This window comes from Protomyctophum parallelum (assembly GCF_964188405.1).
Source record: "Protomyctophum parallelum genome assembly, chromosome: 19".
NCBI lineage: Eukaryota > Metazoa > Chordata > Actinopteri > Myctophiformes > Myctophidae > Protomyctophum > Protomyctophum parallelum.
Window position 1 is genome coordinate 18,041,541 of NC_139717.1, and position 21,150 is coordinate 18,062,690.

The following is a 21,150-nucleotide window of genomic DNA, read 5'->3' on the forward strand; positions in this document are numbered from 1 at the left end:
GCGGAGCAACCAGGATGGTCTTCCAGAGAACGGCTGCTTTCAACGACTCGGCGCTCCCCTCAGCCCGCTTCCGAAACCTTTTCCACCTTTTTCACTGTAGAAGTGCCAACAACAGTCTATATTGACGGGACAAATATCCTGTTTTTAAGCTTATTTCGGGACCAAAAATGGGATTCGAGGTCGGTCCACTTTACGTGTGAAGATATGAACATATGGTTCAATTTAAGCCGTGGACATACAGCCGAGAGGTCAAAGTGTCCTGGCTATAGCAGCCCACATGGAGGACTTGCTTTCCCCCTGCTGCGATGCCATAGCAGCAAAAAAACCCTATCAGGTCTACGGTACTTCCTCGCTCACGTAAAGGACTAAAGGTGGTTGCACACCGGCCGCGTTTTTCGGAAAACCGATGGAGAAACGTAGCTTTAGAAATCCGAATTCGCGCCCGGTGTGTGGAGACCTTAAACGCCTGATTTGTACACCATCGCACGATGTCGTCGCGGGGCGAAAACCGCAGAGTTTACAAACTCACAGTTTGAAGATCCGACACACCGGCATGCGACGGGAGTTATAAATCAAAGCAATAATGATTCTGATTCCTCAAACCGATGTGAGACGGCACCAGTGCTCCTCCTCCGCTATACCGTGTTGTCTGTTGTTAGATATAGAGAACGTTTGAAAGCGGCGACGATTTGTCTTATTTAGACGAGCGCATACGTTTTTCTCCGTTTTTTCCCCCGATTGGGTTGGAGAAGAAGCGAGCCGACGCATGTGGCGGAGACGTGTCTTAAAATGTGTTTGGTTCTAGGTGGTCGCTTTACTTTCTATGTGGACCAAATGTTGTATAATATGAGGCCTTTCCCAAGTCTCCAAGGAACATGTCTGGTGGGGAGAAAAAAAGAAAAAGAAAACGCTTTAGTTGTTCATAACTATATAAAATGGACTTTGAACTATGAGCGAAAATGTGAACATTCTTCTGTTGGGGGGGGGGGGGGCTACGTTTAAAGTCACTATAAACTGTGAAGCTGAGTTCACGGTTGTTGTGGAGGCAAAAGAAATGAAGAAAAACCTGACATTTGTGTGTTTTGCATGAAGTGTCAAAACTGTCGCGTATTTAATCTCAAGCTGACTAATTTAGCTACTTGAAAAGCGGGAATTGTTTTGGTCGGTCAAAATGCTCAACTAGTTCTCTTCGGAAGCGTTATTGGTGTCTTCTTTTTAATCTATAAATAACACGGTCTGAAACAGTCAAATGAAGGCGTGGGGGCGGGGTGGGTTGGGGGGATTAGTGGGAGGGGGGGACGTTAACGACTACGGTGTAAAAAGCTGAAATGTAACTTTTTGAAAATCTTGTAGACGTTTCTTTTTCTTTTTAATCCCGTGGCCGTGTTTACTGTTTTTTCTAGTCGACTATAATGTACAGTATGATGTCGTTGTGCAAGTGGGACTGCATCCATTTTACTGTCTACTAAAGCACTGGTTCTCAACCTGTGGGTCGGGGGCCCACATGATTTTAGTTTTAGTTTTTTGGAGGGGGGTGACAGTGAAGTGACAATTTAAGGACTTTTAAGACCTTAATTTAATACCTAACGAAAATAAATCATCAACAAACTATATACAATAAAAACTGGTTCAAATTGTTTCAAATATAATTATTTTGGGGATGTCCCCAGTTCAAATATAATTATTTTGGGGATGTCCCCAGTTCAAATATGATTATTTGGGGGATGTCCCCAGTTCAAATATAGTTATTTTGGGGATGTCCCCAGTTCAAATATGATTATTTGGGGGGGGGGGGGGGGGGGTTGAGAAAAGGTTGAGAACCACAGCTCTAGACTATCAGATGTGTCCAGTGGAGAGGAAAGAAGTAAAATGACTCAAGACACAGTCACTGTATCACTGTTACACTTTACTTTAACCGAAATCTGTGCACTTTGTTGCATACGTCAGATAGGCAATCTACAAGCCCACAGCGGGTCGTGTTGCAACACATTGTGAGCTTGTAGATGGGCTGTTTCCGGCCTATTGTCATCAACATGTTCACCTATTATGAAATGCCCAGAATAGGGCATGCTATGGGATTCATTTGGTTAATTATATTGTTCTATCAACGATGTGAATTCACTTTCCGTTCAGAGATTTTTTTCTTTTTGGTTTATTTATTTATTTAATTGTGTTTAATAACAATTAGACTTGTATTGTACAAATGAACACTATGCTGGTCACTTTGTCCCCCCCCCCCACACACAGACTATTAAAATGAAGATAAAATAGTAGCATTGAATACATGAAGAATTTTGCTCTCAGTGCGATGATTATCGGATTAAAATGGAAATGAGCAAATGTATTATTTCCATTGAACATTTTTCGCCTTTTTTTTTTGTTTTTGCTTGCTTTTACGGACCTGAAAGTGAATTCCATTCTAACCCTGGTTGTGTGCTCTGTGATGGATTTATCTTGCCTATTAGAGCTCCTTCATGAGAACCAACATGATAGACCCGTTTCTCCGTCAGACACGACCAACCGTCGACTTCTCAAGTCACACTGACATTTCAAATGACGTGTGTGTCTAGACATTGTACTGTGGCTGGTACATGTGTGTCTAGACATTGTACTGTGGCTGGTACATGTGTGTCTAGACATTGTACTGTGGCTGGTACATTCTACTTTTTCAGTGTATGTGGTGAACTGAACAGCATTGAACCCAGAACCTCTCTGACACCCGAGTCATTGGATGTATCGCTATATGTCGCCCTCATATCGGTATCGGCCAATATCGGTATCGCCAAATAAAACTGTTGTTGATAAGCAAGCAGCATCCAATAATTGGTCATCAATGGGCATGTCCAATATGTGGTAATAAATACTCCCATGTTGTGCTGTCTGCTCTGTCAAACTGATCATCGGCTACTGGACTAAATTTGTGTGTCATAATAAACCAGCCGATCATGACAACATCTTTCATCGCATTCGACCTGGCCTTCTGATTTTGGGCCACCCCAAATAGTTAAAATGACAGATGTACAATACAAGGTCACAACATGAGAGCTTATCTGCTATTTAAACAATGACTTGTCATTAAATGATGATGACTATACATGTCACCTATTAGGCCTACGAAATGCCTTTTTTATAGCAGATCTACAAGCTCATAACACGTCACCATGTGATTCATTTTGAGCTTGTAGATCGGTTATTTTCTTTAAAGGCTTTCTATAGGGTATATACTAGGGTATGCACGTACATTATGCGGAATGCCTGCTGAGTGGCAAAAAAAAGACTTTCTTTCATAGGCTAGTTCCAAAAGTGGTAAAGTGTTTAACTTTGTCCATACAGGTCTCTGGGTTGAGCTGTTCATGTTCACCGCTGACGCGACCTTCTCTTGTGTGCTTCTGGCGTGCTCCCATGGTGACTGACTGTACATACAATAAAGTAGACAGTGGTGGGGAATACAGTCACCTGCTGTCTTCTGTTCTCTGTTCTTTCATCCGCCTATTATGTACAGTACACTCACGCACGCACACACGCATGCATGCATGCCTGCGCACACACACACACACACACACACACACACCTGGGCGACTGATTTCCCCTGCCGGATAATCTATCCATCTATGTGTACACACACGCACACACATGAGCATGTTTTATTACTTTAAGGGTGCTCTTGGTTTATAACCTGTGCATGTGCCTGACCATATATCTACAGTAGGCTACGTATATGGAAGGCCCTCTCCAATGTGGAGTGCAGCTGGTTCTCAAACTTTCCAGTCCGCAATCCCCCAGAATAATCATATTTGAACTGCAGGGGAACCCCCAAAAGGTATAGCCTAATCATATTATTTAGACTGGGGACCACCCAAAATAATCAGTTATTATGAACCCCCAACCTGACAAGCACTTGGAATTGTAGGAGATGGGTCTACACAGGGATCAAGATATAAGGAAAGCAAACGAGAAAGTAAAACGGAACGGAGAAAAGAATGATACGGTATCTACATAATACACACATAAAAGTGTTTCATGTGAACTGAAAAAAAGTGAATTGGATTTGGAACCGGTTGTGTTCTACAGTGAAATAGGATCAGTGGATTAGCCACGGGCAACACACTCACAACCATGTCCTCTGACACACAACACACTCAGAGCAGGTATAGTATTGTTGCACTCTCTCTATCTCTCTCACATGCACGCACGCACACACGAACAATGCAGCACCAGGAAGTATTCGGGGGAAATATAATCTGGTAAAGTGAGCAGAGAGAGATGATATTCTTACATCATCATCAGTAGGCTATATAGTGACAGATTACACCTGCTTTTAGAATGACTGACCTGGTTTCATCTAGACAAACCCAACATTAAAGGGATATTTCACTTTCAATTCAGGGGAAAAGGCATGCTCTACTCAGACAGTCTTATGTTTCAGGCGTGTGCTGGGTGCAGATTCCAAAAGAACATATAGAAAATGAATTAAATGGAAGTGCGGATTTAATTCATTTTCTATATTTCACTTTCAAAACAGTCTCTTGGATCACTTCATCGTCTACTCAGGCTTATGAACACCAGGGACAGTTTTGAAGTTGCTTGATTCAGTATTATCTATATTTTTATATTCATAAAGTGACCCTGGGCCCTGCCTAGTGGATCCAAGTCCTCCTGGCTTGTATAAAAGTGCAAAACCTGGTTCCTATTTTGTCCAGTGGTCAGATCCAGCCTAGACTCCCAATCTAACCAACCTCCTGGCCCCATGCCATGCAGGGCTGCGTCTCTGCTGTTATCTGAAAGACAAGCATTGCTTTCTGGCTTCTGCATACACCTCAGATCTTTCACTGGAGAGGGAAACAGCCCAGGACCAGGGCCGGATTAACACCTCTGAGGGCCCCTGGGCACTGAAGCTCGAAGGGCCTCCCTGCACATGCATGTACGAACCTGTGTGTGTGCGGGCAAGCGCGCGCAATATTTTGACAATTTTTGGGCATTTTGGGGGCGGTAACAACACATTTTATTTTATTTTTATTTGACTCACATAGTAAGCAAATGGGTGAGAGAAGCCGCCATGCAGTGCCAGTGTATTTCAGTACCTTTTTTTGTCGAGCCACCTGTTACGCTATGCGTGCAGAATGAAAACAAAGCAATGCTGGATGGTGTGACGTGAGTCACCTCTCCACCTGACCGCACATAGTGAGCCCAGCCCACCCACCTTGAACAACAGCCAATCTAGCGCATTGTTGCTGCTTTACACACAATTGCACTTTTCAGCTGCCTTCTCACCAGCAATAAAACACTATTTAATTGTAGACACTAATTAATTCGGATTAGTGGGGGGAAATTCTGTGGAGTTAAAATATATATATCTATTTTATTTTTAAATTTTTTGAGGGCCCCCTGGTGCCCGTGCCCAAAGTGCCCATGGTACTTTAAACTTCAAAAATAGATTAAAAATACTTAACGGCAATGCCAATTAACACCGCTTCGCACACGTTTCCGCGGTCTCCTACTGCAACTTTGAAACAAATCATCAACACTCAAGTGACCACACGGGTCTCCGTGAACAGACAGTGGTAAAGCTGCGTCCTATCATTCCTATGGAGAGTGGAATAACCTGGAAGGGATTTACCGCCGTACAAGATTCAGAAAAGGTAACCGAGGCAGTGAGGGTGCCGAAAGGGGCTAGGACCGAGGCTATAGGCTAAGATAGATGTAGTGAAAATAGCAGATCTACAAGCTTGCAAGCTTGTAGATCTGCTATTTTGACAATTTCTGCCTCCTCCTTTCCAATATTTGACCAGTTTTCCTATAGTTTGATTACCTTTCATGTGGATGTGGTCTCTTATGTTTAGTTCTCTTATTCTTATTCTAGTTAATAAAATAAAATAAAATAAGGTAGCCTGGCTAATAAACCAGATTTTTTACTGGTCTGGCTTATTAGCCAGGCTAGGTATAGGGAGTCGGGGACCCCTCTGGGGGTCCCGACCCACAGGTTGACCCACACATCGTTTCCTCCCGCCCCGCCCTCCATGCTGACGCACACACCCGGAAGCATCCATCCATCCATCCAGCAGCAGCAGCAGTAAGTGCTGTCTGGGCTGTTGTGTTTGTTTTGGTTGGTGGAGGCTAGAGACCACACCACCACACACACACACACACACACACACACACACACGGTAAATCTCAGTCCAGTCCATGGGGAGGACAAGCAGCACATCACCGGGGATGGAAGATGATGACCCGCCGGCGGGTGGCGGCGGCCGCGGTGGTGGTGTTTACGATAACAACAACTGCAAGATGCCCGGCGGCGTCGGTTTCATCAGCAGCCTGGCGGACGAACAAGAGCCGTCGGGGGCGGCGGCGGTGGTCAACAAACTGGCATCGCTGTCATCATCAACAACAACACGCCTTAACAACAACAACAAGCTGTCCGCCGAGACTTCCTGCTTCTTCATCGACGGCAAAGTCGAGATCAGGAGGTCGCCGATCGTCCTCCGAGGAGACTCGAACCAGTATGTCAGCAGCAGCACCACCACCACTGCTATGGATCTAAACTTAAAACAGTGTGTCAGCGACACAGATTGCCATTTGAGCCGGTGCGTTGTCACCAGGAGCAACTCTACTACTGCCATCATTATTAGTAGACACGGCGAAACACGTCAGGAGGAGGAGGTGGTGGTGGTGGTGGAGGAGAAGAAAGACGCAGCAGCAGACAGCAACAACAACAATGACCACGGTAGGGGCAAGGACGATATACTGACTGTTTATTATATATATACGTCGATAATATCGTCATATGACATTGATTGATTGAATACTTTTTTAGACATGAATGCAAACAGCACGGTCGGTGTGTACTGTGCAGTGCAGTGCAGTCACACACCTTTTGGACTAAAAGGCCAACACAAGACCGAGGACTTTAAGGTCCTATATGCATTTAAGCCATCAACATGGCATTAAGAGTAACACCAACACAATGAACACATATGTCACATACACATCAGACCTGTTTGAAGTGAGCGGTGCAACAGCGCCCCCCTGTTGGTACCCTAAACATATAGGGACATACAGACAGACAGACAGACAGACAGACAGACAGAGGGGCCACCACTCAATAACACTAAATAGTGTATGTACAGAGGGTGAAACAAAGAAGGGTGTACTGTATGCCATCACCTTTCCAAGTGAGTTTCAGGACTGTTCTGAAGGCAGCCAGTGTAAATTATCCACATCTTTGGTGGGTTGGGGCATTCCACTCTGCGGCTGCAGTTATTGTCTGGGATTTTGGATAATATTGTGATATTTGTGATTAGTGTTGCCTTAATTGGCCAATTGAGACGAATAACATTCTTAAGTCCATTCATTTATTCTGACCCCTCCCGGAAAAAGGCCTGTCTGTCCTGACCCCTTATCCATATTTGATACATTATGGATAATTACTATGGACTTAGATGGTTATTCGTCTCAACTGGTTCTAATCACTTACAACAAGCTGTTGTATGGTAAGTGATTTGTGATGGAAGTGATAGAAAAAAAAGCACAAGCAAGTACAGTTCAATACAAGGTCTGCTAAACGGATTTATTATAAGTTTATAACCCAAGAAATAACTATGGCTTGTTTCACAAATAACTATGGCTTGTATGTATGTTCACTCTCACCAGTACTATGTGAGAGTGGCTGTGGCTCAGGAGGTAGAGCAGGTCGTCCAATGATCCATGGGTCGGCTGTTCGAATCCCGGCTCCTCCTGTCTACCGCAATCGGTGTATGAATGGGTGAATGTAATGCACAATCTATGTAAAGCGCCTTGGATAAAGGCGCTTTATAAATGCACCATTTACCATTTAGGTGGTCCTTCACTCACCATGGGTCCATTTGGGTCCATTTGTGCACTCTTAGAGTTACAGCCCCATAAGGGTCCATTTGGTTCCTAGTATTAGTGTAGGAGAGTGGCTCACAGCCTCAGCCAGCCTTATCTACCCCGGATTATAGTGAATTCCCTTTTAGTCTTTGAGAACCACACTGGTATAGCCTACTGACCCTACTCACAACAACCACATCACTCAAATCGTGAGTGATTTGTGACAAAATATTCACAGATGTAACTAGAACTGCACTCTGTCGAGTGCATACTTGCTTGTTGAGCGCGCAAGTACTTTTGACCGCTACAAACTGTCAAATCTCTGTTTCTCTGTGAAGGAACGTTTGAAATGTTGAATTATTAGGTTTAACTATTTGCTACCTACCTACTTTATGCATGTAACGTAATGACTACTTGTGCCTGATGTGGCAGTGGTGCCAGATTACATACATGTATACATACGTAGGAGCATTACCTTTAATCCTCCCAACACTAAAACATATCGTCATTACGTCACCATCGAAAACCAATTACACTCTGGCATTGGGTCCTAATCCACATCTTTATTACGTCATCATTGAGAGCTAGTTATACATACTATGTATTGTATATGCATGTATATGTAATTTGTAAGTTGATTAGCGGTATACTGTGGTTACTTCCGTATGCACCGTCCAAGCAATTTTGATGTGTATGCACCGTCCCAGCAAATGAAGTAATGACTAATTGTGCCTGATACGGCAGTGGTGCCAGATTACATACATGTACAGTATACATAGGAGCATTACCTTTAATCCTCCCGACACTAAAACATATCGTCATTACGTCACCACCATCGAAAACCATTGGTTTTATTCGTATAACTAGCTCTCAATGATTACGTAATAAAGATGTGGATTAAAGGACCCAATGCCAGAGTGTAATTGGTTTTCGATGGTGACGTAATGACGATATGTTTTAGTGTTGGGAGGATTAAAGGTAATGCTCCTATGTATACATGTATGTAATCTGGCACCACTGCTGTATCAGGCGCAATTAGTCATTACGTCATTTGCTGGGACGGTGCATACGCATAAAAATTGGCGGGACGGCTGGGACGGTGCATACGAGTTACTTGCGTGCTCTGCTTGCGCAAGTAACTAGAAATGGACATGTCGAGCTCCCAACTTGCTCCTTGTATTACTGGCACGATTGTCTGCTAGAAGTGCTGTTCTAAATGTTTTATAGTATACCCTTCATATACAACCTTGAAACGTACATTAGTTATATAGAATGGTGGCCCCCTATTGGCCGGTGGAGGACACTGATATACATACCACTTATTGACCTTATACCAACCTTGAAAATGTACTTTAGTTAGTCATCACGGACACCAGATTAATAGTTTAACTACGATCCTGCTTCTTAACTGTGCCACATTAAGAAGCTTTGTGGTTTCAGCGCGACCTCACCACCGATAATTTGTGAGAAAATCCTATATTATTGTCACAATGCTGTATATTATCTGCATACTTACTGTATTAGCATCATCACGATAGCATGGATTAAAGTTCTCAGTCACTACGACATATTTAATTTAATTTAACTGTAGAAAGTAACAGTACAGTAAAGAACCTGGGGGTTATTATTGATTCTGAATTGAATTTTAATTCACACATTAATCATGTTACCAAGATTGCCTTTTTTCACCTTAGAAATATTGCACGAATCAGAGCCTATTTGTCCTTGGACGATGCAAAAACGCTAATCCACGCCTTTGTTTTTTCTCGGCTTGACTACTGCAATGCACTCTTTTCAGGACTGCCTAAGAAAACGACTGACAGATTACAACTTGTCCAAAATGCAGCAGCTAGAGTTTTAACTAGAACTAAGATGATAGAACATATTACTCCAGTTTTGGCATCACTGCACTGGCTTCCGGTTGTTTTTAGGATTGATTTTAAAATTATTTTACTTGTCTATAAAGCTCTCAATGGTCTCGCACCTCCGTACCTCCGTGACTGCCTACCTAGATATGTCCCTAACCGCCCCCTCAGGTCCTCCAATGCTGGCCTACTTGAAGTGCCTAAAAGAATGTGCATAAAAAAATATGGTGAGGCAGCTTTTTGCTTCTACGGCCCAACAGCCTGGAATAAACTTCCATTCGAGCTCAGACACGCACCCTCTGTAGACATTTTTAAATCTCAACTCAAGACTCACCTCTTCACTCTTGCTTTTAGTTGAGTTTTACTATGCATGTTCCTACCCTGCCCTGACTGATTGCTGCATGTGGTGTTTTTATTTGTTTTTATTTATTTTATGTTCTTATATTCAATTTTGTTCTTTGCCATTGTTCTATCATTTTAACTACTTGTGTTTTATTGTATTATATCTTTGTGTCCTGCCCTGTGAAGCACTTTGAGCTGCATTTATGTATGAAAGGTGCTATACAAATAAAGTTTATTATTATTATTATTAATTTGGATTCTATAGAATGCAGCGTGTCTTCTGTGCAAGCTTCAGCACACGTTAGTACCTGAAGCGGTCACACTAGCAAAACAGAATAGATTTAATCCCATACAGGACAGGAACCACCTTTTGGTGTTTTAAGTATTATGTTACACTTTAGCTATTGAAAAATCGCAAGAATGTGGCACAAATCTTTGAATACTATATTCTTTCAGAGCAAACGTTTTTAACTCAAACCTTTGCTTCTGGGGGGGTCCCTGCAGGAACACCATATTTTGAGATGGGGGTCGGTGGGCAATTATATATATTTTTGGGGGTCCATATTGAGCACCACTGATATAACATAGGTATTTCAGAAAACTGTCTAGAAGATTTTTTTATTTGTTTTGACGTCAGGCCTAAATGGGTTAATTAGGACTTGGCCTGACTCATAGTGCTTGCACGATTCTTTCTCAAATGTGAATCTCGGATGTTCCTTCAAAAGAATTGAGATCACGATTCTCATTTTTCCCTGAGAATATTTGTTTAAAGAAAAAAACACAAGCATAAGCGTAACTAAAAATGCACGATTCTTCCCGAAAACGAGATTGCATAGATGTCTGAATCTAGATCTCGGGTCTTTTTTTCTCCCGGTCAATTGTGCAGCACTATTCGGACATAAATATGGTTGTATATGTTGATTTTGTCCGTGTGGGCTGCCCATCAGCCCCGCCCCCGGACCACCACCACCACCACGGAGGAGGAGGAGGTGGAGGAGGAGGTGAACGGAGGAGAAGGAGTGCCGTGGAGATCCTGAGGAGGAGTCTGGTCTCCGTCGCCAAGTCTCCGTCTCTCAACCTCAACAACAACAACCGCCTGCAGCAGCAGCGCAACGGCAGCAACGCAGACGGCAACAGTAACGACCGAGGGTAGGCCAGGCCGCGTCGCAGTTAGTTGTTACACAATCCAATTCGCAATTCTTTGAAATGACCGCAATTTGTCGAGATAATCGCAATGGTAACAAGACAACTCACCCTGTTTCTGTTTTCCTCCCAGAATTGTCCCCAGTGAGGGGTGGGAGAGGCTGGACAGCAGACGGCTGGACTTTGAATTTCTCTAACTATAAACTTTCATGACGGCAGACAAATATAATTCATGAAAAGCTACGACAGTGAAGTCTGTTCACAGAAGTTGTTGTAGGATATGTGGGGATTATCTGACGAGGTACCATTTGAGTGGGCAAAACCTTACATATACTAAATAATACTAAATTGTTATAGGGTCAATATAAGTAAAATAATATAGCCTTTCCACAGGAGTATCTTTTTATATTTTTCCAAAAAGAATACAAACACCCAATAGCATATTACAAAGTTATCCCCCTCACTGGTGAAAATTCCGGGAGGAAAAACCCTTTGGTGTGGTTAGGGCTTACAACAGCGCACTACTCATCACTTTGTGACGCGTTGTGAGCTTGTAGATCTGCTATTTTGGCTACTTTTACAACTTTTGAAAGTATAAAACTATTAAATATGTCAGTCATTTCTTTGTATATTTTTGTTACTTGTTATATCCGCCCTGTGCATTTAAAATTTAAAATGACAAAGCAATTTGAAAATGATTCATATGCTCACAGTGTTCAATGGCAATTCAATCGTCGTTCACAACTATTTCTATGACAATGAACCGTCAAGTGAAACGAGTGTCTTTGTAACCATCACAGTCCTAACCGAGCGAGGAGCGACATCCGGATCCACGCCGGCGATCGCCAGCGAGACGAGTGCGGCGACTGTGAGAAGAAGAAGAAGACGACGACGAAGTCTCGCCCGGAAGTGACCGCCGCAGCCGAGGAGGAGGAGGAGGAGGAGGCGGGGCCGGGATTGACCCCGGCGCCGTCGGAGTCGCACCGAGTGGACTTGTTGCCGGAGTGTTTCCGCACCGGCGGAGGAACGACGCCGGCCTCGTCGACGGACGGGTCGCCGAGGGAACACGTCTACTGCACGGTGTACTGCATCGTCGACAACGCGGAAATCGCCAAAATGGCCGACCCCCTCGGCCGCCAGTCCGTCCTCGTGGCGGACGGCGGCGGCGACGGACGTGGCAGAGAGGAGGAGGAGGAGGAGGACGCCACCACTGGCGGCGGTTCGATCCCCGAGCCGTACACGCTGGACGACCTGGTGGACCCCCTGTCGGGGGAGGAGGGGGGCGTGGGCGTGGCCGTGCGCAGCTGCCGCGTGTGTCTGGACGACAAGGCCATATCGCTGCTGCACTGCTGCCGCAAGGCTGTCTGCGGAGAGTGTCTGAAGCTCTACGTCAGCTCCCAGGTGAGAGAGTCGCACGCACGCACACGCGCACGCACGCACACACACACACACACACACACACACACACACACACACACACACATTCGTGTCCACATAAAAGGGAGATTAGACAACGAGTCACGGACGCAAATAAAAGGTAAAAGGTGCCGTAAGGTTACATTCACAGAACCGTGGCATATTATTATTGGGTACTTCCACGATACGAGAGGCCTATCACTCAGCACTCATGGGTAAGTATTAAGTAACAGCATCCCTGCACAAGCTTGTTAGAGGTTGAAACCTTCTAAACAGCCCAGCCAAAGCTGTGGGTATGTCCTATAGGCTGCCAAATACAAAACAATATGCACATGCTTTCCATACGTAGCCTATCTTTGAGCTGGTATATAGGCGTGGTTGGTTATTTAATGTCCTTGGTCAAGGCTTCCTCTCTCTAGGCTAGGGCCAAAGTTTCCAGGCCAGGCTATCTCTAATACACTAACACACACACTCTTCTCCGGACTCTTAACTTATACCACAACATCTGGGCATGTGTGTGCGTGTGTGAGCTGACAACTCTGTAAGCACATGTCTTAATCAGAGATAGAACATGGATGGAATGTTTGTGCATTCTCACTAGCTGTACGGTAGTCTAACTACTGTGTCATGGACATGGTGTGCTGTGTGCATCCCTTTGTATGCATAACAGCCATTCAGTACACACACACACAAACACACACACACACACACACACACACACACACACACACACGTGCACACACACACACACACACACACACACACACACACACGTGCGCGTGTACACTCCATGCAGCCTACAACAGGCATGCCTCGGTGATGTCACACTCACACATGCAGTTTGGGATTAAGGGTCATATTTCAAAACTAATTTTGAATCAACATGCCCCCAAAAAGGTGTGCGTGTTTGTGACACAGGAACACACTGGAAACGAGTGTTCTATTGTGCTTTTATTGTGAATTATGCTGGGTTTTAACTTAAGTTATATGTGGGTTTACTAGTATTTCCTTTACCAAAATAAAATCAAATGATGTGTGGTGGGCTACAGCGTTGGTTCTCAAAGTGGGGTCTGAGGACCCCCAGGGGACCTTGAGGAGGTTCCAGGGGGTCCCCAGTTGATAGCGTCGCAATCATTTTAATCGTTTTATCCATTTATATGTTGGATACTTAAGAAATAGCAGATCTACAAGCTCATATCGTGTCAGACCATTTTTTTTTAAGATTCTTCTTTAAAGACACAGTGAAATTAAACATTTGTTTTTCACACTTTCAGACCACTTTTATCCATATCCATATCATGGTCGTTTTTGAATGAATGAATTAATTTTATTTATATAGCACCTTTCCAAACATAGTTACAAAGTGCTTTACAGACAGGTGAAAAACAACATAACAATCATTCATAAACAACATCAAGAACATCAGAAATAACAAAGCATAACATCACATCAAGGAAAGATAGATAAATTAATATACAATTTTGTTTGCTTTTCGACAGCAGACATGCAGCTGTGAGCTCTGTTGTTTTGTTGGTAGTTCTCCAACGTAAGTACTAGTCCATTCCTGGCTGATTGTTTTTATATCATATACAAGCATACTGTAAGTGGGTTTTGCCTTCACCGTCACCTCTTTAGTCTGACCTCTTTAGTCTGACCTCTCCTTCCTGAAGGTAGCAACCTATATTCTCCATACAACACATGCTTAGTATTATAGGTGATATTCCTTGCTAACCTTATAGGATGCTGTCATCATACGTGGATGTATAAAGTTTCTGAAGTGGTTGTCCAACAATCTGTTGTTGCATCATTTGTGTCTTTAGGGCTGCAGACAAACATCCATACCAGGTGGTACTACAGTACTGAAGAACACTCATAATAACAGAAGGCTTTGAAAGTGATCAATAATACCTTGAAGTCGATTCTGTAGCTCACAGGGAGCCAGTGTAGGGTAGCCAGGATTGGTGTGATATGCTCACGTTTTCGTGTGTTGGTGAGTAGGCGTGCAGCAGAGTTCTGCACCATCCGGAGATGTGCTATATTTCTTTTGCTCATACCGGAAAATAGACAGAGTTACAATAATCTAGTCGTGAGGAAATTAAGGAGTGTTTCTAGGTCTGCATGTGACAAAAATGATTTTATTTTAGCCCAAGGAGTGTTTTTTGTGCAAAACTAATGCTTGGAATGGATTCAGAATCATGAGAAACCCTTAGTTTGACATGGCACATGCTACTTTAAGCATAATGAAATTTAGAACATTTTGCTTAGATTGGTTTTTGATGGTACCCCAACTTTCAGCAGCTGTCAAACATTCCCTTAGGGTGGTTGAATAAAAACCAATGTGGGATATGTTAGTAGACACCTTCATAAACACATTGGTAGAAGAAATTTAAGAAGAAATGTATTCTCAGATTTTATTAATATCCTCTGACTATATAAACTATTCATTAATTGAATTTACCAAAAATATGCTATATCGTGTGTGCGCGCAATCCGCGCTTGTGCACTCATGCGTGTGTGCGCGTGACTTGGACTGAGGCCTATACAATCATGTGTCGCTACTCGCTACGTCAAGTCGCAAAAGCACTCGCTTTACGCTACGTCACAAAATACATTGCTGTGGAAACAGAAATCTGTTGCAGCTCGGCCCTTGTGTGTGATCTGACCAGTTAAAGCACCATTCTGTTGCAGGTAGTTTTCAAGCAGTTGCATGGCCAATCGAGGTGTGGTTTTGGAAATAATGCGAGTCCAAGTCGAGACCAAGTCTCGGGTGGTGGTGGGAGTCCGAGTCAAGACAGAGTGGGAGGGGGTCGAGACCGAGACCAGATTTATTTTCTCACTTGATGGGTACAGAAATCACTGCGAGAGGAGGAAGGCACGTCGGCTGCGTGCCGTTACTTAACAAGTTAGCTGTCTATAAGCGCCAGACAGCTGAATGAGCAACTCATTATACGAGGTATAATACAATTATTTAATTGCAGTGACTCATGTGGACTCGGTGGGGGAGGAGTCCCAGTCCCTTGGTCCGAGATAAGAGTCAAGACGGGTCAAATTATGGCCTAGAGAGTCAGAATAAATGAGTGAAGTCGAGACTCGAGTGCTACTAGCACATGAGGTTAGTATGGTAGTATTAGTATAGTAGAATAATAATACATAATACAAATCCGTGCTTTGTACATGGGATTAAGGTGCAGAGTGTCAGCCTGGTTTCAGGCCATAATACATTAGAGCAAACATGAGCTGCCTACTGTATGTTATGAGCTCATGCTGTTGTTGAGAGGGGGTGGGGGGAGGGGGGGGGGGGTCCGTGGGTCCGCCCTCTAGTTTATATATAACTCTATGGTCAATCTTTTCACTGTAGAGGACTCCTAGGTTCACTCGTTCAGTGCGTGTGTGTTTAGCCTCTACTCCCACTTGTTGTGACTGACTGTCAGTGCGACTGAGTTGTCGTCGTCCTAGTCTAGTCTTCTTTGTTTTTTCTCTTGTCTCCTCCTCGTCTCTCTTCAGACTGCGCGCCCCCCGGGGCCGGTGTAACACCACCAGGTGGGAATTGCCTGAGCATATTATATTGAGACACATGTTTTAAAACCTTCCTTTAAAAAGATTGGTTCAAATCTGTTTCACACAAAAACTAATCTGTTTCCATGCAGGGGCTGTCGCTCATTATGCAATTGTACGCGCCAAATAATTGTCTCTGAAATAAGTGATGAGAAGATTATCGATTTTATTTCTATTAGCGATTTAATTGCGATTAATTATATAATTTTTTCTTTATGTCACTGGGGCATATGAATGAAAATAAATAAACTACGTCCGGCCGGGGAAATTCCCCTCTGTCAGGTGAAAAGAAGCAGCTTGGACTCCTCATGCATAGAAGGAGGCATGAGGTCAGTCCGCTGCCCCCCCAGGTTGGCAGTGGAAGTGTAGCGCCCAGGATTACATTAGATAATTGGCACTGGGTGAAAAGAAAACTGGGTTACAAAATCGTGGGATAAAAATTAAGAAAAAAAAATAAACTGTTTGGCCTTTAGGCTTTGGGAACAAACGGTATGACGAACAACGCACGTCATTGGATATCTTTTATACTACAAAAGGAAACGCATGAATAGTGGAAATAGCCTATCCGACGTGACGCGTTTTGAGCTTGTAGATCTGCTATTTCCAATATTGTTGAAACTAGAACGATTTTGGTCATATTTTATTCATCTCAAAAGTGGACTAAATATCCAGAGAAAAATAAAATAGGTGACCTACAAGCTCACAATGTGTTGCAGTGTGACGCGTCGTGAGCTTGTTGATCTGCTATTTCCAGAGTGCAACACCCGAGCAGGCGAGCACGTTACCAGACATAAAATGACTACTTGTCTTTTAGCTGTAATGGATCTCTTCTGGTTGGTACTTTATGCAGCATTATGATGATAGTATACACACACTAAACACCTGCATGTTTCTACTTCTATAGTGGGAGGTACTGTGTATCATGTTACTGAAAAGTCAACCTGGGTTGTTTTAAAAGAACACTTAAAGTGCATAAGTGACAACATACTGTGTGTGTGTGTGTGTGCATGTGCGCGTGCGTGTAGTTGTAGCCTGCCAAACCGGTCTGTGGCCACACACACGGAGTGGAACTCCAAATCAGCCCGGGAGTTATACACCCTGGCAGGCCAACATTTTGGGGGCCCTTGGGGGACATTTCGGGGGCCTTTTACAGCAATTTCACATGACAAATGTTCCATCTGATGTTATTTATATTATTAACTTCTTCCCTCCATTAACATAAGACACACAATGTAGTTGTGCTGCAGCAACACTGCCTGAATTGAAATTGACTGTGGCTGGCCTGGCCTGAGCTTAGGAGAGATTTCTTTTTTGACAGCGAGGCCACTACGAGGCAGGCCACCGGGAATAGTCCCGGTCCTCCCGACGGCCAAACCGGGCCTGCACAAGTGTGTGTGTGTGTGTGTGTGTGTGTGTGTGTGTGTGTGTGTGTGTGTGTGTGTGTGTGTGTGTGTGTGTGTGTGTGTGTGTGTGTGTGTGTGTGTGTGTGTGTGTGTGTGTGTGTGTGTGTGTGTGTGTGTGTGTGTGTGTGTGTGAGCCCAGGTACTTCCTTCAGAGCAGTGCCTCCTGTTGTTGTGAGAGGTGGATGCTCCGTTTGGATGTTATAGGTGATCACCTCAGTTTTCTTGGCATTCAGCCCGAAGGCCAAGTGTTTTTATTACGATGAATGTCAACTAGCACTATAGTGCTCATTGCTATAGAGTGTTTGTTCAGTAACGGGGGTCTCCCTGTCTCTCTAGCTTTTTATTAAAGGTCAGAAGATACAGTGCCATAGAAATGATGACACAAAGAGGTGAGCTGACACAATTAATGCTGAATGGGTACTCTTACTCTCTCCTGATTGGATGATATGGTCAAAGAACCCTCTTGCTGAACAAACACCCTATGAATAGTATCAGAGTATATAAAGCTTTAACCTTTTTAAACAAACAAAAAACAAAATACTGCTCATTGTGAATGGCCCTTTAGGCTGCTCAACATTGTGTGCAGGGGTCGGTCAATGGGTCGTACCCCAAACAGACTGACAGACATAATATGCACCACTAAAAATCACACCTGTGTGAACTCCGTGTGGGGGTCTCCGGAACCTCCAGACCCACAGGAACGCGCGCAGGGTGCCGGCCCGGTTGCGGCGAGCCTCCCCGCGTCCGAAACGGTCGAGAAATGACAGAGTTACTGTGTGGGGGAATTAGCAAACAACACTCCCCCTCTCTCTCTCTCATGCACACTCCACATTGTAATTAGCTGGCAACAGTGCAACAATATCTCTATCACTCTGTTTCTAACACAACGGTGCCCCTTTTGCCCCTATTGGTACCGTAAACATAGGGACATACATAGGGATGGATGGACACGGGGACATTGCTGTTCCTTGGAGTAGGGGCGGCGGTGGCTCAGGGGTAGAGTGGCTGGATGGTAACCGCAAGGTCGCCAGTTCGAACCCGGGCTCCCCCAGAGTTAGTGTTGAAGTGTCCTTGAGCAAGACACTGAACCCCTAATTGCTCCTGATGTGCTAGTTGGTGCCTTGCATGGTTTCCGTCGCCATCGGTGTATCAATGTGTGTGTGAATGGGTGAATGTAATGCACAATCTATGTAAAGCGCCTTGGATAAAGGCGCTATATAAATGCACCATTTACCATTTTGGAGTGGCTGCACCACTCAAAAAGGGGTTTGTCTTTAAAAAAAGAAAGACTTACACTATACCTTTAACGGGATATGTCACTGGGTTTGTAGGAAAGGAGCATGTCTGTTAAAATGAATAATACTAAATATCTAAAAATGTAAATACAGAATCAAGCAACATAACATCTGTCTGGGGTGCTCACAAAAGCCAGAGTAGATGACACAATGACCCCAAACATGTTTGTCAGTGAAATACACCTTTAACACTGTAGTGTTAGTCCTGTGGTGTGCACACACTACTACTGTAGTACAGTACTGTGTACAGCACGCAAGCGTGCACATTTGTGCGTGTGTGTGCCGTGACTGCAGAGTAGGGATTCATATTCCTTTACGACTGTCTGTATGGCGTTCCACATTTTGTGTGGCACAAGAGCAGAGGAAATTCATTTAGCCCCTTGTTTGAGCCAAATCTGGGTTGGTTGAACGTGATTAGTGGATAGCTCCCTCTGGTGTTGTGGACGTGGCGTTGACGTTTAGGAAAGCGGTTTGACAGGTAGATGGGTGTCTTTTTGGTGTAGCGTATCGTAATAATACATGCGTGTTCTGATCTTAAATCCCTTTATTTTAGATAGTTTTTTGTAATAGTACAACATAAACATTACAGAGAGTAGTTGTCACTACTGTTGTACTTCAATGGCTAGTTGGCTACAGTCAAAACTTAAGCGAGTGACAGCGAGACGAGATTAACACAACATGTCGACCGTATCAATGCAGAGACCTACTTGGCATTATTATTTAAATCCATTATTGTCCATTTGGCCTGGAGGGAGAACTTTTACAGCCGCCGCTGCTTCCTCCTCCTCCTATCCGTCTCCCCACCAGTGTTGCCAACTCTCCAGTAACGGAAGGAGCTAGTGGCTCTTTGAAAAGTCTCTAGAAGTCGATAGGGGTACATGGGTGTCTTTTTGGTTGTGTGTGTGTGTGTGTGTGTGTGTGTGTGTGTGTGTGTGTGTGTGTGTGTGTGTGTGTGTGTGTGTGTGTGTGTGTGTGTGTGTGTGTGTGTGTGTGTGTGTGTGTGTGTGTGTGTGTGTGTGTGTGTGTGTGTGTGTGTGTGTGTGTGTGTGTGTCATTCCTTTGGGAGTTAACTATACAGTGTTTGGGGCGTAGTCATGAGTATGTCTTTCAGTGAAGTTCCCAGCAGCCACACTGGGCTGAACCAGGGCAATGTGGCAATGCTTATACTACTAGATTACTTTCCGTGTGCTGCCTAGTGAGAGACTTCAATGAAAGAATGAATGGCCCTCCATGTACATAATACAGTCTGTAATAAGGTTATATCACACTATGATGTAACGGGCGTACTGTGGGTTAAGTCACTGGAAATACCAGGCAGGGTTTTTAGATTGAATGAAGAATGCCAAACACAAACACAGGAGTTGAGTTCCAACGGTGTGTGCCGCGCAGTATGTGCGTGCATCACTCGACTAGTTTAGCGACGTCTCACCCTGCTTGCGGCACACCGTCGGAACTCTGCTTGGGTACTTGCTTTAGTTTAGACATACCATTGGCCCGACTGTCATTAGACCGACAACCTATACCTCAAACCCTAACCTAACCCTGTAACCGCAAGCACGGGAGCAGTGCATGTCCGACCGCATGTCCGACTGTTGTTTCCGCATGTGGTTCCGTTGCAGTGTTGTTTTTGGCATCAAATTTCTATTTTAGTTTTAGTCTTTGTCTTTTGAATAGTTTACATTTAGTTTTAGTCGCATTTTAGTCACCCGGAATGTTTTATTGTTAGTCTAGTTTAGTCGACTAAATGTCATAAGATTTTAGTCGACTAAATCTACAGGTGATTTAGTCGACTAAAATGTATTTTGGCGGGCCTTGATGCCGTCGTAATGACAGTTTTTACACTTCACGCGTCGCAGCGTTGTGAGCTTGTAGATCGGCTATTCTCAGCATGCAACCAAGTGTAAAATGACTTATACTGGATATCTTGTCCCCCACTAGTCCCTTCCTAACATTTTAGTCTAGTTTTTATTTGTTGACGAAATTGTCAGTACATTTAGTCTTAGTTTTAGTCATCATAGATAGTTTTCATTTAGTTTCCATTTAGTTTTCGTCAGTGGAAAAAGGTAGTCGACGAACATTTTTCGTCTTACCCTAACCCCTTAGATAGCATTTCTGTTGGCTTAGATAGCATTTGACACAGACTTATAGCATGTTATGTAGACAGCACTATAATTGTATTGTATATAGTCATAGCACGCCATAGTACATATGTATAGCATAGTAGTAAATATGTATAGCTTATATGTATAGTGTATGTATAGTTTCATTATATAGATATTCCAC

At 43.8% G+C, this 21,150-nt stretch overlaps 1 protein-coding gene across 1 annotated transcript in view; it reads left to right on the forward strand.

The window, feature by feature from the left end:
* Positions 1-6,141: 6,141 nt before the first annotated feature.
* Positions 6,142-21,150, forward strand: part of rnf217 (ring finger protein 217) — a 24,750-nt gene continuing 9,741 nt past the window's right edge. Inside the window, exons 1-3 of the mRNA XM_083790459.1 lie at positions 6,142-6,724; positions 11,003-11,204; positions 11,999-12,599. Coding sequence (XP_083646585.1) covers positions 6,184-6,724; positions 11,003-11,204; positions 11,999-12,599 — 1,344 coding nt within the window. The 5' untranslated portion in view covers positions 6,142-6,183. The remainder of the gene's footprint in view (positions 6,725-11,002; positions 11,205-11,998; positions 12,600-21,150) is intronic.